We start from the raw sequence: 15,752 nt of genomic DNA, 5'->3' as shown, positions 1-15,752 counted from the left end.
ACAGTGTCAAATATCTCCTGTTTGCTGAAATAAAACTGGGGGTTAGGTTCAGCATAACCAACAGAAGGTTCCTACCCCTGACCTTCTCTCAAATCCTGAGCCTTCTCCACCCAGACCAGAATGTGCTTGGTGTATAACAAGCAGGCTGCTGGAGTCAGAGCTTGCTGGTCCAGGGTTACTGATCACACAGACCTTGAATGCTGGCTGGGGGAATCCAAACAAGGGAGCTCCAACAGCAGAACACTGAATCTCACCCAGGATTACAGATGAGGCAACACCTCACAGGTCTGGATAGCCCCTGTGCATGTGAAAATGGCCTAGGTTGCTAGTGAAACTTCTTTAGACCTGGAGAGTCAATGCTCCCCCTTCACCATGTGCGGTAGCCACAATCTCTCTTCTCTGCAGATTCCTTGGATCTTGGAGTGCAGCATTCCTGAAGTCACGTGACCCAATTCTTATTTTTCACATTCTGCTTTTCCAGACTACTTAGTCTGTTGTTCCTGAATTGTAGCTTCTAATTTCCCAGTGTTCTCAACAGCCAGGGACTTTCCCACTCCCTCCCATTGCGCTGGATTCATTAGATTCCCTAGTACATAAATCTGGCCATACTGGGTCAGATCAAAGGTCCAGCTAGCCCAGTATCCTGTCTTCTGAGAGTGGCCAATATCAGGTGTCCCAGAAGGAATGAATAGAACAGGCAGTCATCAAGTGATTCATCTCCTGTTGCCCATCTTATGGCAAAGAGAGGTTAGGGACACCATCCCTGTCCATTGTGGCTAATGGCCATTCATGGACCTATCCTCCATGAATTTATTTTGTTCTTTTTTTGAACTCTGTTATAGTCTTGGCCTTCACAACTTTCTCTGGCAAAGAGTTCAACAGGTTGATTGTCCATTGTGTGAAGAAATACTTCCTTTGGTTTGTTTTAAATTTGCTGCCTAGTACTTTAATTGGGAGACTCTCAGTTCTTGTGTTAGGAGGAGGAGTAAATAACAGTTCATTATCTACTTTCTCCACAGCAGTCTTGACTTTATAGACTTCTATCATATCTCCTCTTCTTTGTCTCTTTTCCAAGCTGAAAAGTTCCAGTCTTTTTAATCTCTCCATATACGGAATCTGTTTCATACCCCTAATAATTTCTGTTCCCCTTTTCTGAACCTTTTCGAATTCCAAAAATATCTTTTTGAGATGGGTGATGACATCTGCTCCCAGTATTCAAGATGTGGGTGTACCATGGATTTATATAGAGGCAATATGATACTTTCTCTGTTATTATCGATCCCTTTCTTAATGATTCCAGCGTTCTGGTTGTTTTTTTGACGGCCGCTGCACATGGAGTGGATGTTTTCAGAGAACTCTCCACAATGACTCCAAGATCTGTCTCTTGAGTGGAAACAACTAATTTAGACCCGATCATTTTATATGTATAGTTGGGATTATGTTTTCCAATGGGCTGCAATATATGTTATCCTGATATGTTGTACTGCTGAGATCCTGCATTCAGTGATATCCCTGCCCTTCCTGTTCCCTTTCTCCACTGAACCCCACCAGCCCATTCTTAGTGTTCCCAGCTTCCCCAGGACTCTCTCATTGTGTCTGGACCTCTGTCAGCAAGAAGCAGTGCCAGGGAGACTTGACCTCTGTCTGCAGTCTTCAATTTCTGGGACATGGATTTATTTTCTCTGTGTTGTAAGAGGCTCTGTTATAATGAGTTTCTGTGACATTACCCAGAGTACAGTCTGGACTGTTGAACAGTTGTATCCACTCAGTTCTCCAACCTGGGGTACCTTTTCCACTGTTTGACTGTGAGAACAGCCTCTCTTGGCCAGTAAACATCCCGTCTCCAGCATGTAACTCTCTCCCAGCTACACAGTACTGAGTGCTACTAGTCAGCCACTCATGAATTACACCTCAGGAGAACACCAGCAAATTGTCAAGTGCCAGACTTTCCCCCAGAAATGTGCATCTTGCACCATCCAGCACATTACTGAACAGCACAAGCTCATATTAAATCTTTAATTTCATCAGTGGAAAATGACATGCACCAGCCTTGTTATCCCAAATGGAATTCCCCAGAGACTTTAATCCAAACACACTGGTGTGACGTTCCCCTCTGGTGTTATCTGCACTGGTGATCTGCTAGGCCTCTCCAATCCTTGACTCTGGGACCCAGCCTTACCCTCCTCTACTGTGAGAAACCCCACTCCTGGGCTGTTCACGCACAGCCTCTGGCATGTAAGCTGCTCCCAGCTACTGGCAAGCGAATGACACTAGCCAATATCTCTGGTCCCAGACACAACTCTAGGAACTGCTATCTTGCAGTGTCCAGTAATGCTTGCTGGATGATGCAAGGTTGTATAAGTTTGTCAATTTAACAAAGAAATTCATCTGTACCAGGCTTGTTACCTAAAGGGGAGCCTTTGACATACTTCAAACCAAACACACTGCTTCAGGTAGAATAAACAAAGAGATTTATTAGCTATAAAGATAGATGTTAAATGATTATAAATTAAAGTATAACCAGTCTGATTTGGTCAAATGAAATAACAGCAAAACACATTCTAAGCTGATCTTAACACTTTCAGTGTCCTTACAAACTTAGATGCTTCTAACCCAGGCTGGCTGGTTACTTTTCAGTCAGGCTCTCCCCTTTGATCAGCACTTTAGTTGCTTGGTGATGTCTGTAGATGTAGGTGGAAGAGAGAGAGCCAGCATGGCAAATGTGTCTCCCTTTTATCATGTCCTTTCTTCCCTCATGGCTTTCCTGCCCCCCCACCCTCAATTCAGAGTCAGGTGAGCATTTATGAGTCTCTCCAAGCAAAGTTGAGCAATTCCTGTGGTGTGGCCTCATGCAGGTCAGTCATTGCAATGGAGCTTCCTTGCTGGACAGTGGCTGTTGATGGGTTGACACCCCACTCAGGCATTGGTTACTTTCCTTGCTGTTGCCTCTGGGGAGCCAATATCTGGCTGATTTCCCCCAACTTACAGCATGTTTTAGTGACAACCATGCTACACAATTCTCATAACATCATATGCATTAATGATATACATGTATGGATAGAGAAATGAGTTTCAGCAAATCATAACCATTCTCCTGATACTTTACAAGGCATGCTTTATACATAAGATCGGGAATATATGGAAATGAGGAAAACGGGGGTTACGGCATGCTTCCCCAAGGTATAGAATGTGTCACCTCTCCCCCCTTAGTTTACTGCAAGAGGATTAGTCCCTGACTAGTTCAAAGGCAGTTTCCCCATTCACACACAGCAAACCAGGTTTTTTTAGGGGTTTTTCTGCTGTGATAACCTGTGAACAGGTTTAAATCTTAATTGAAAAGTAGCATTATCATAAGGTTTATCATCTGTGTCAAAATTCTTATCCCCAAAACTTAACATTAGTACCAAAGTTTTTGGGTGTTTACAAGTATCTTTATGATACCACGCCCTCTGTTCAGATATTCTAGTTTGAGGTTAGTTTATTCATTACCCGTGGTTTCCTTTGAGTCTCTCCCATGTAATCAGTCACTGGCTTTTCCTTCCCTCCAGTGTTCCCTTCTGTGTGAGCTCTTAATTTAATCATATTTCTGGAATTTTGGTGCCTCACGGTCTGATAAGATAGTTGTTCATGGGGATCCTACACATTGTCTGGCCCTTTGGGGAGCAATCTCCCAACCCCAGGACTTTACGTATGCAGAAAATCCAGCTCCCCTTTTGGGGTTACCTTGTGTTTCCCCCTCCTAGCACTGAGTCCTTCCCTGCGCCCTAGAGGGCTGTGATCTGTGCTGTCTCGGCTAGATGTGTTTACCCTTTGATCAGATTCACCCTTTCCCAGCAGCTCTCCCATAACTGCTCCCTGTCTCTCACCAGCCTGGGGGCAAACACCCCCTTCTCTGTCTGTTGGGTCATTTGTATTCTGGCAAACTACCACATGGCAATTTCCTGGTCTCAACTCCTCTGCTGTGACAGGCCATTGGAGCTGCATCTTCATGTAAAACTTTGCTTTCCAAAACCTTATCAGAAATAACATCCTGAAAAACTGGGACCTGGATTGGGGTACCCTCCGCCACCCCTTTCTCTGTCCCCGAGAAGTCAGCTGTGTGACTGCTCCCCTCTGGGAAGTCAGTTACACAGTTCCTTCTCAAAACCTGGGTCACAGGCTGAGTGCCATCCTCCTAGTGTCCTGGGCATCCTGCCTCAAGTGACTAGTGAGAAGATATTCCTGTACTCCCACTATTCCTTCCCCCGTTTCCTCCTCTGGGTCTCCTCATAAAACACATTTCTCTGTGCTCTGTAAGAAGGGATCCGTCTCTTCTTCATCTGCAATACTCTGCCAGCTAACAACTGGGACAGTTTCCTTAATTACAGATGACACCTCTCCTGCCCCTGTCCCTGAGGGCCTGTTGACTTCTGCTGGAAAGGAGCTTGTCTCGGCCTCTCCCATACTTGGAAGCACCCTACTTCCCTGTGTTACAGAGTCACAGGAATCCTCACCACCTGAGTGGTTTCTGAGATCCCCTGCCCCTTCTCTGGGACACATTGCCATATGCTCCCTAGAGTGTGTTTTTCCCTCTGCTTCAGCTGTGACCTTCTGGCAGCTAACAACCTGGACAGATCTTTCTCTGGCAGGCATTACACCCCCATCCCTTCCTGATGTGGTGTTACTTCCAGCTGCAGTGCAGGAGTTGGTCTCAACCACCCTCTCACCTGGAAGCATGTGGCTTCCCCCAGCTGCAGAAGAATCAAGGAGACACTCTCCCATTCTCTCAGCAGTTCCTGAGACCTTACCCTTTCCCTCGGGGGTCCCAGCATAACACTCCCTCCTGCTGCAGGTAAATACTTTAACCTGAGCTACGTGGAAAAAATCATTACCAAGGAGCAGGTAGAATAGAAGGTGTTCCATTACCCCCACAGTCAAAACACTTCCCAAACCACATGGATTTTTAGCTAGTGGTATGAGGAATTTGCTTTCACCCACCCCCACAATCTCTGCCATTTGGCCAGGCAACATACTGGCATTTGGGACCACACTCTCTCTGACCAGAGAGATCTGAGCCCCTGTATCCCTCTGCCCCAAGTATTCTCTGCCATCAATTTGGACAGCCTTAACATGCTCCATATCTGGTTCTGCAGAGGCTAACCTCACAGAGCCAATATGATAGGTTTCAGTTATTTGGGGGTTTCTGTGCTGAGGACAACAGAACTAGCATGAGCTATTGGTTGCCTGCTTCCTCCTAGCACAGGGCATTTATTGACAGAACAAGGAGTAATGGTCTCAAGTTGGAGAGAAGGGTGTTTAGGTTGGATATTAGGCAAAACTTTTTGAAAAGATATTGAACTTTATAAAGCATTAAGGTACCTAAAGGGTTAAACGCTAAATACGAAATCAAACAACACTAGTTACCTGTATCTGGCAAAAAATTTCTCAGTTTTGCAACTTTGAATGAAAGAGTCAAATGGATTTTAGTTGTATTATTTAAAAACAAAACCAATTCATCGTAAACCCACAAAACAAGAGTTTTGCAAACCAGGAGTGTTGCTTTAGGTCTTAAACACTCCACATATTTACACACTCTATTTATACACTCCTTTTTTTTCTGAACATTCTTTGCACTGCTTGAATTTTTACACAGCTGTACATAGATAACATTTGTATACATTTGGGGGCAGTTATGTTCCACTAGGAACCCCTTATGTTCTTTTAGCGAATTTCACTAAATTGCTCATAGGCTAATGATTTAAATGAGATTGTCTCTCTGCCTGTCTTATTTACAGACATTCCTTTGGAATACAGCCCATTTTCCCTTCAGAATGGCTGCAAAGGAAACCAAGTGTTCTCTTTCTATAACTGTCACAGGGTCCACCCTCTTGTCCCTGCGCCCTGTGCTTGGGCTCGTTAAATAAAGAGTCCCAACACCACCTTCAGCTGTTTCACCAGCCTGTCTTTATTTACAGTGCTTTATGCAGCCCCAATTCCCCTAACAGCTATTCCCTCACAGACCCTCCCCAGGGTCTTCTGGCCCTTGAGGCTCCCGTCAGTTGGTAAGGAGACAGAGATGTAGCCCTCCTGTCTCCTCCCAGGCTAGCCTCCTTCCTGAGCTTCTTCCAGCATTTATATAGCCCTCCCAGACCTCAGCCCAGCTCTCTCTACTTGGCTCAGCTTATTACTCTGAGCCAGCCCTTATTAGGGCCTGCAGCTGGGCTCCCTGCTGAGTGCCTGGGCCCTTGCGTCTGGCCTCCCTGCGAGAAAGCGGGGCGCAGCCAGCTTTTTAGCAGGGCATCTAAGGGGTTTACCTCTGCCCTGCTACAATAATCCTTTGCCTTTTTAACATTTTTACAATGTTCAACTGCTTAATTCCCTCCAGCCTCTGCAGAGTTAACTTCAGTCTTTTTTTTAATCGCCTGTTAATCTCCCAAAATGACACCTTCATCAACTCCGATTTCACCATTCATAGAATCATAATAATAGAATATCAGGGTTGGAAGGGCCCTCAGGAGGTCATCTAGTCCAACCCCTTGCTCAAAGCAGGACCGATCCCCAACTAAATCATCCCAGCCAGGGCTTCGTCAAGCCTGACCTTAAAAACCTCTAAGGAAGGAGATTCCACCACCTCCCTAGGTAACGCATTCTAGTGTTTCACCACCCTCCTAGTGAAAAAGTTTTTCCTAATATCCAACCTAAATCTCCCCCACTGCAACTTGAGACCATTACTCCTTGTTCTGTCATCTGCTACCACTGAGAACAGTCTAGATCCATCCTCTTTTTGGAACCCCCTTTCAGGTAGTTGAAAGCAGCTATCAAATCCCCCCTCATTCTTCTCTTCCATAGACTAAACAATCCCAGTTCCCTCAGCCTCTCCTCATAAGTCATGTGTTCCAGCCCCCTAATCGTTTTGTTTTGTTGCCCTCCACTGGATTCTATGCAATTTTTCCACATCCTTCTTGTAGTGTGGGGCCCAAAACTGGACACAGTACTCCAGATGAGGCCTCACCAATGCTGAATAGAGGGGAATGATCACGTCCCTTGATCTGGCAATGCCCCCTACTTATATAACCCAAAATGCCATTAGCCTTCTTGGCAACAAGGGCACACTGTTGACTCATATCCAGCTTCTCGTCCACTGTCACCCCTAGGTCCTTTTCTGCAGAACTGCTGCCTAGCCATTCGATCCCTAGACTGTAGCAGGACATGGGTGTCTTTCGTCCTAAGTGCAGGACTCTGCACTTGTCCTTGTTGAAGCTCATCAGATTTCTTTTGGCCCAATCCTCTCATTGGTCTAGGTCCCTCTGTCCTATCCCTACTCTCCAGCGTATCTACCACTCCTCCCAGTTTAGTGTCATCTGTAAACTTGCTGAGGGTGCAGTCCATGCCATCCTCCAGATCATTAATGAAGATATTAAACAAAATTGGCCCCAGGACCGACCCTTGGGGCACTCCGCTAAATACCGATTGCTAACTAGACATGGAGCCATTGATCGCTTCCCGTTGAGCCTGACGATCTAGCCAGCTTTCTATCCACCTTATAGTCCATTCATCCAGCCCATACTTCATTAACTTGCTGGCAAGAATACGGTGGGGTTCCAGGGATCTGAATTCCATAAGCCTATACTTACTTTTTTGCCACTATGCCCTCAGGGCTTCCAACCTGTTTTCCTTTTTTTTTTTTTTTTTTTTTTTGTTGCCTACTTGCTTGTCTGGGCCTGACCCTACTTTCCTCGCTGAACCCTCCCTTTTCATGGACACAGGCTTTGTTCCACTACCAATTTAGCAAGGAGGCCCGCCTGGTCCCTTTCCTTAACCATTTCTTTTAAAATTGGAAAATCACAATATCATTCACAAAAAAATACTACATTGCCCAAACTCCTATATCCTTCAGAGTTTGGTTTAACAGAGCAAGATCTGTTTAAAAGGGGAGTAATCTCTCAAACAAAGTATCGTCATTGGATTGCTTCCTTTTAAACATTTCTTACGCAGGTGCTGCCATTATTCTCCCACACTCCTTTATTCTTCAGAGTTGGGTCTCGCATAGAAAATACTGCCTAAACATTTTCTTTAATGAATTTGTTTTACCTCTATAACTTTTCCATGCCCATGTTCATGCTGGGACTTACAAAACACATAAGTCTATACCCACTAAAAAGAATTGTGCCTGATAGAGCGGGGGAAACACTATGCTCTCTACGCTTTGGGCTTGGTCCCGCTATGACCGAGCATATATTCACCTATCCAGTTTTCCCCGACAGATGGGTTGGAGCTAGGACTCCTGTTGCGTGTATCTTCTCTGACCGGGGGTGTGTACAATGGAATGATTACTTTGTATGTATGGTATACCTTTTAGCAATATTTAGCAGTATGTTCAACAATCACAGTGCATGTTTTCACCCTTTTGCAATTCTCCACCAAAAATCTTATGCTTATGAGAAGCACACAAGATCTTTTTCAGGGGAGAAGGCAATATGCTGTGTTTATTGAAGATACAGTAATTAGTATATATGCATTCAGTCACACCACACACAAACACACTGTCCCGCCAGTCGATGTTATAGTTACCAGTCTGGAGTCCGGATCGATCTAGCAGCCAGCTAGGCTGATCCCTGGTAGGGAGGAGCCAATTTCCATTTGTTGCTACACAATGTTCCGGGGAAATCTTGGCAGGACAAACCCAAATTTTTATGGCAAGGCACCCTGTTTATATACAGATTTTCCTTCATTGGGACTGTCATAAAGGGAAGGGTAACCGCCTTTCTGTATACAGTGCTATAAAATTCCTCCTGGCCAGAGGCAAAACCCTTTCACCTGTAAAGGGTTAAGAAGCTAAGGTAATCTTGCTGGCACCTGACCCAAAATCCCCAATGAGGGGACAAGATACTTTCAAATCTGGAAGTGGGGGAAACAAAGGGGTCTGTCTGTGTGATGCTTTTGCCGGGAACAGATCAGGAATGCAGACTTCCAACTCCTGTAAAGTTAGTAGGTAATCTAGCTAGAAAATGCGTTAAATTTCCTTTTGTTTAATGGCTGGTAAAATAAGCTGTGCTAGAGGGAATATGTATATTCCTGTTTTTGAGTCTTTTTGTAACTTAAGATTTTGCCTAGAGGGATTCTCTATGTTTTGAATCTGATTAACCTGTAAGGTATTTACCATCCTGATTTTACAGAGGTGATTCTTTTACCTTTTCTTTCATTAAAATTCTTCTTCTAAGAATCTGATTTTTCTTTGTTCTTAAGATCCAAGGGTTTGGGTCTGTGTTCACCTGTACCAGTTGGTGAGGATTATTATCAAGCCTTCCCCAGGAAAGGGGGTATAGGGCTTGGGAGGGGCGGTATTTTGGGGAAAGACATTTCCAAGTGGTCTCTTTCCCTGTTCTTTATTTAAAACGCTTGGCAGTGGCAGCATACTGTTCAAGGACAAGGCAAAGTTTGTACCTTGGGGAAGTTTTTAACCTAAGCTGTAAGAATAAACTTAGGGGGTCTTTCATGCAGGTCCCCACATCTGTACCCTAGAGTTCAGAGTGGGGAAGGAACCTTGACAGGGACCAATGAGTTTTGCACCATTATTCTGTAATCAATTGGTGTTTGAGTGCTTGTTTTCTTAAATTGTGCTTCTCATCCTTTTATCTTTTTCTTCCATCAAGATCCTCAGGGAGTTATCCCAAGCTGGTTTTGATCACAGCTATCTTGTCCCCTGTGATAGGGGCCTGTCTCAGCTTTAGAGTCATCAATCTGCCCTCTTCTCACATTTCACTAGGGGCTTGTTGCAGCCTCCTGGTGCCCTTGCATCTGTCTCCAGTTCCTCCCTCATACATCTGGTTCAGCGATGGCCTTCACACTTATCTCTTAACACACACATTCCTCATTCACACACACAACAGAATTAATTTACATACAACATTTTGAACAAGAACATCAAATTCCAATGCAAAAGAAAACAATCATGGCATTCGTTTACTTATTTTAAAATGCTAAACCTACAACAAATTGGTGACCCTCAAAGGTCTGTTACTGCCTTGAAATCAGTCCAGACACAGATTCTGGCTGATGTATCTCTATCCATTGGCCCATTAGGCCCTTCCTTTCTGTTATTCAAAAAGGGTGGCTGGCAGGATTTGATCAGATCATACACTAAATACATTTAATACATGCTACATTCTTATTCTTTATCCTTCATTCTAAATTCTATAAAATACAAACATAAAATCCTACTACTACATTTGGGGGAAGAGTTTGGGGGAGTTCAGTTCCTGATTTTTACTTGACCTCTCTGCAGAATTTGTTTTGGTTTGGCCTTCCCTCTTCCGTCCCTGTTTTGAGGTTTCTGTCTCTATCACAGCTGGTGATGCAATGGTGTGTGAGAAAGAAGAGCAGAATTCTCAGCAAGAAAATGTTGAGCAAGTGGATAAACACAGAGAATTATCGCAAAGATTGAAAAGAAATGCATCCAGGAGTCACGAGCAGGGAAAATCCTGTGAGACTCATCACAGACCAGAAAGAGAACATGGAAACCAGCCAGGGGAGGAGGAGGGTAAGTTAATTTCAAGTCGGGGAATTCACAAGGACCTCAAGGAAATCACAACACAGCAGGAAATCTTCCAGGGAAAGAGAGAAAAAACATGCACTAAGCGTGGGGAAAATGTATGTGATGACTCAGCCCTTATAAAGCATCAGAGAATCCATGCAGGAGAGAGGCCCTATGAATGCAGTAAGTGTGGGAAAACCTTCAATCACAGTTCAAATCTTTTTAGGCATCAGAGAGTCCACACAGGAGAGAGGCCCTATGAATGCAGTAAGTGTGGGAAAAGCTTCACTCGCTCTTCAGGCCTTTTTCAGCATCAGAGACTCCACTCAGAGGAGAGGCCCTATGAATGCAGTAAGTGTGGGAAAAGCTTCACTCGCTCTTCAGGCCTTTTTCAGCATCAGAGAATCCACTCAGAGGAGAGGCCCTATGAATGCAATGAGTGCGGGGAAAGCTTCACTCTCAGGTCAGCCCTTTCTGAACATCAGACAATCCACACCGGTGTGAGACCCTATGAATGCCGTGAGTGTGGGAAAACCTTCAGTCGCAGCTGGACCCTTATTCGGCATCAGAGAATCCACACAGGGGAGAGGCCCTATGAATGCCGTGAGTGTGGGAAAAACTTCACTCACAGTTCACACCTTATTAGGCATCAGAGAATCCATACAGGGGAGAGGCCGTATGAATGCCGTGAGTGTGGGAAAAGCTTCACTCACACTTCAGGCCTTTTTCAACACCAGAGAATCCACACAGGGGAGAGGCCCTATCAATGCCGTGAGTGTGGGAAAAGCTTCACTAGCAACTCAGCCCTTTCTGAACATCAGAGGATTCACACGGGGGAGAGGCCCTACGAATGCCGTGAGTGCGGGGAAAGCTTCACTACCCGTTCAGCCGTTTCTGAACATCAGAAAATCCACACCAGCGTGAGACCCTATGAATGCCGTGAGTGTGGGAAAACCTTCAGTCGCAGCTCGACCCTTATACGGCATCAGAGAATCCACACAGAGGAGAGGCCCTATGAATGCCGTGAGTGTGGGAAAAACTTCACTCACCGATCAGCCCTTTCTGAACATCAGACAATCCACACCGGTATGAGACCCTATGAATGCCCTGAGTGTGGAAAAACCTTCAGTCGCAGCTGGACCCTTGTTAGGCATCAGAGAATCCACACAGGGGAGAGGCCCTATAAATGCAGTGAGTGTGGGAAAAACTTCACTCACCAATCAGCCCTTTCTGAACATCAGAATATCCACACCGATGTGAGACCTTATGAATGCACTGAATGTCAGAAAACCTTCAATCGCAGGTCGCACCTTATTAGGCATCAGACAATCCACACAGGAGAGAGGCCCTATAAATGCAGTGAGTGTGGGAAAAGCTTCATTAGCAGTTCAGTCCTTTCTGAACATCAGAGAACCCACACAGGGGAGAGGCCCTATGAATGCAGTGAGTGTGGGAATACCTTCTCTTGGCACTCAGCCCATGTTAGACATCAGAGAAACTGCAAGGGACATCAGGACCGTAAAAACCTCTAGGGCTATCTGTACTTTTTTTCTTAGAATATCAGGGTTGGAAGGGACCCCAGGAGGTCATCTAGTCCAATGCCCTGCTCAAAGCAAGACCAATCCCCAATTTTTGCCCCAGATCCCTAAATGACCCCCTCAGGGATTGAACTCACAACCGTGGGTTTAGCAGGCCAATGCTCAAACCACTGAGCTATCCCTTCCCACCACCCCCATGAGTGGCCCATTTTTGCCATTCACCCTGTTTTGAAATTGACCCATATGTCCTTTCTATCAACTCCATTGTCCCATGAGTAATTCGAGTGTGCCCTTCCTACAGGGAACCAGGGAGTATCACATTTATACAATTCCTCCTATTGCAAAGTTATTGTCAGAGTCACCAATGATAGATTGTATCATTGCCAGTTCTCACGTTGCTCTGGGTTGTGCTGAAGAGCAGTTATACTGGGAACTTTTAAAATTTATATTTAAAGGAAGACGGGTAGGGGCGGGGGGGGAAGTGTCATTTCAGCCTTCGTGACACTGGAAGGAGATGGGGAGACTCAGATTCCCTCCTTCCCCATCATTGCAGAACGGTTACCTTTTGTCTGAGCCATGCAGAGTTTATCTTCATCACGTTCTACCCATCCACTTCTCAAAGTGTCATGTGAGGAAGAGTTCTCAGCTGTCTGTGCGTGGAGATGATGCTTTGACTTCTTTAATCCTATATCAGTCTCTATGACTGGAGATGAAAGTGTCAAAGACCTGGAAGGGGAATTCAGATGGATCCCAAACACAGTGTGATTATTTGGAGTTTAAATCCCAGGTTCCATTTATTGTTAAAGCCACTTCTGGCTAAGTGGCTGTCCTGTTCTCTCTCCCACCCCTTCCCCCCCATTATTTGGATGCTATGATACTAAAAATGTTGTAAATAACATAACTGACTCTTGAGACAGTGCTGAGTGAAGTATGTTTGAATGGATCAGAGAAGAATGTGATGGGAGAATCTCTTGTCCCAATTCTGAATAATCAGATGTAACCTGCTCTGAAATTTCACTTGACACTTTCATTGTCATGTATTCTATCTCTCTGTGATGTGGGTTTCTATCTTTCCTGAATACCGTTTGGTCAGCCAAACGGATATTAGTTCAGTTTGATAGGAAGTAGCTCAGATTTACTGGAGAATTTAAGACAAACGACCATTTGCTAAACTGATTTTCTCACTTCAGCGTTGCTTTTTCCCCATCCCTCCATGATGACGTGGAGAAAGTTCAAGTGCAGTTCTGTCAACAGCAGAGAACTCTCTAAATCACTGCTGTTTCTTTGTCCAGTAAGTTGAACAAAGAAACAGCTAACAAAGAAACAGCCGTGATTTAAAATGTTCACTCAGAAATGGTGAACAACGAGCAGAACCCCAACTAATTGGTGGATGTGCATATGATTACAGTGTATTTCAATTGTTTAAGTCAATATTGTCTGTGATAATCAGGGGAGAGAATTCCATGGTAAATGATTTTGAACTAGGCAAAATGCCCATGTATTTGGTTCCCAAAGCATGTGTAATCTAGGCCCTACAGAACAGCGCTCCTAGCTAATCCCATGGTCTAGGAGATGCTGCCCTTCACAACACAGATGTTGAGGAAATAGGATTGAATGAATTTATCCTTTGTGGGTGCTAAAAACGTGTGTGTAAAATGAAATCAGTTTTGGAAAAGTAATAGCTGCAGAAAAATCCCTATTTTTGAATAGAATCTCCAGCTCTGGTAACCAAGAGGTTCTGATCCAGGCCTGTATCCAGTCCCTTGCCTGGAACTGTGCCACCAAATTAAAGAAAAGCTGGGCATGTTTTGGGAAGCTATTCCTCACTAACACTGTTGAGATTTTAGTGGTTTTGTAAAGGAGTCTACTTCAGAGCATTGTAAATGTACCCTACCCAAGGCCATGGACTTTGAAAGAACTGGGGTGGAAAGAGTACACGCTCCGTTCCTGGTTTCCACCCCAGAAAAGGAAGCGATGGTGACCAATGACCCAAGGAAAACTGTTTGCACAACTCCACTTCTTAGTGCAGTGTCACTGATTACAGTTCCAGAGGATACTAGGGCTATACTGAGAACAATCCTCCTTCACCGTTTGGATCCAAAGAAAGAGAGCTTCATAGGACGTTCCTTCCCTGTGGATCCCAGACTGACCGCCTGATTGGGTAACAAGGACTTTCAGGCTGTAGAAATGATGGTAACCTTTGAGGCAACGAATGAGCCAGGCTCCAATTTCGGACTCCTGGATACTCGCATGTTGAGTCCTGATTCCATGGTTTTGCATCTGGCCCTCCGGCTACACAATGAAGGTGATGTTGCCACAGCTGCAGCAATGTCGCCGTGCTGCCGTAGCACCGCTATGAGCCGATGGGAGAGATCTCTCGTGTTGGACGTCATTAGTCCAACCCCCACAAGCAGTGGTAGCTATGTTGGCAGGAGACGCTCTCCTGCTGATGTGGTGCTGCCTACACAGGGAGTTAGGTCTCTGTAACTATGTTGCTCAGCGGTGTGGATTTTTCACACCCCTGAGCTATATACTTTTACCGATAAATGTCTTTAGTGTAGACCAGACAGCTTTATCTTTTGCAGTATGCATTTACATCCCTTCTCCTCTACCTTCTCCTACTTTGAAAGATTAAAAAGAGTGAAAAGAGGTATTTTTCCTCATGATACAAACATTCCCACCTAGGAGACCTTGTCCACCAACACACGTGGAGAAGAACTAGAGATATATGGACTCACAGAAGTGGTTGGGACAAACCACCACTTGAGCCAAGGTATAGCTGTTGGCAGTGGGGATTAAAAGAAAACGAACATGTATGACAAGAATTTGTGATCTTTGAATATGTTGTTGTTACTAATGAGAATGAAATTATAGGTGAAGTGATTGGTTAAAGAGTAAGAGACTAATTGTGTGATCTGAATTATTTTGGAAAACTGAAAGTTGTCTTGTTTTTTGTTTTGTTAGTCATACAGGAAATGATGGCTGATCTTGAAAAGTTAATTTGATTTAATTTACCCCCTGTAGTGTAAGGAGTTCTGACAGAAAACCTCACTCCAAAGGTTGGGGTGGGAGAAAGTGTGAGAGAAATAGTGACAGGTTTAGAGTAGCAGCCGTGTTAGTCTGTATCCGCAAAAAGAACAGGAGGACTGGTGGCACCTTAGAGACTAACCAATTTCTTTGAGCATAAGCTTTCGTGAGCTACAGCCCACTTCATCGGATGCATAGAATGGAACATATAGTAAGAAGGGAGACACACATGCACACACAAGGTGTAAGTAGCCATACAAACTGTGAGAGGCTAATTAATTAAGATGAGCTATTATCAGCAGGAGGAATCTTTCTCTGTTAAGTATCCTCTCACCTTCTTGGCAACTGTTTAAATGGGCGAACTCGATTATCACTACAGAAGTTTTTTTCTCCTGCTGATAATAGCTCATCTTAATTAATTAGCCTCTTACAGTTTGTATGGCAACTTCCACCGTGTGTGTGTAAAATCTCTTCTTCTGATATGTTCCATTCTATACATCCAATGAAGGGGGCTGTAACCCACGAAAGCTTATGCTCTAATAAATTGGTTAGTCTCTAAGGTGCCACAAGTCCTCCAGTTCTTTTTGTGAGAACTAGTGTATAAGAGGAAAAGGAGGACTTGTGGCACCTTAGAGACTAACCAATTTATTTGAGCATAAGCTTTCGTGAGCTAC

The 15,752-nt window shown here is 44.5% G+C and overlaps 1 protein-coding gene across 6 annotated transcripts in view; it reads left to right on the top strand.

Annotated features, from left to right (window-relative positions):
* Positions 1 to 15,752, top strand: part of LOC140904593 (uncharacterized) — a 42,981-nt gene that overhangs the window by 2,364 nt on the left and 24,865 nt on the right. For 3 of the 6 annotated variants that reach the window (XM_078850925.1, XM_078850926.1, XM_078850924.1), the window contains one exon: positions 10,328 to 15,285. The exons of the other annotated variants lie outside the window; for them this stretch is intronic. In XM_078850925.1, coding sequence (XP_078707051.1) covers positions 10,328 to 12,045 — 1,718 coding nt within the window. In that variant the 3' untranslated portion in view covers positions 12,046 to 15,285. Of the gene's footprint in view, positions 1 to 10,327; positions 15,286 to 15,752 lie in introns of those variants that run through there. 6 annotated transcript variants of the gene reach the window in all.

This window comes from Lepidochelys kempii, chromosome 28 (genome assembly GCF_965140285.1).
Source record: "Lepidochelys kempii isolate rLepKem1 chromosome 28, rLepKem1.hap1, whole genome shotgun sequence".
NCBI lineage: Eukaryota > Metazoa > Chordata > Testudines > Cheloniidae > Lepidochelys > Lepidochelys kempii.
This window is presented reverse-complemented; position numbering and strand designations above follow the sequence as displayed.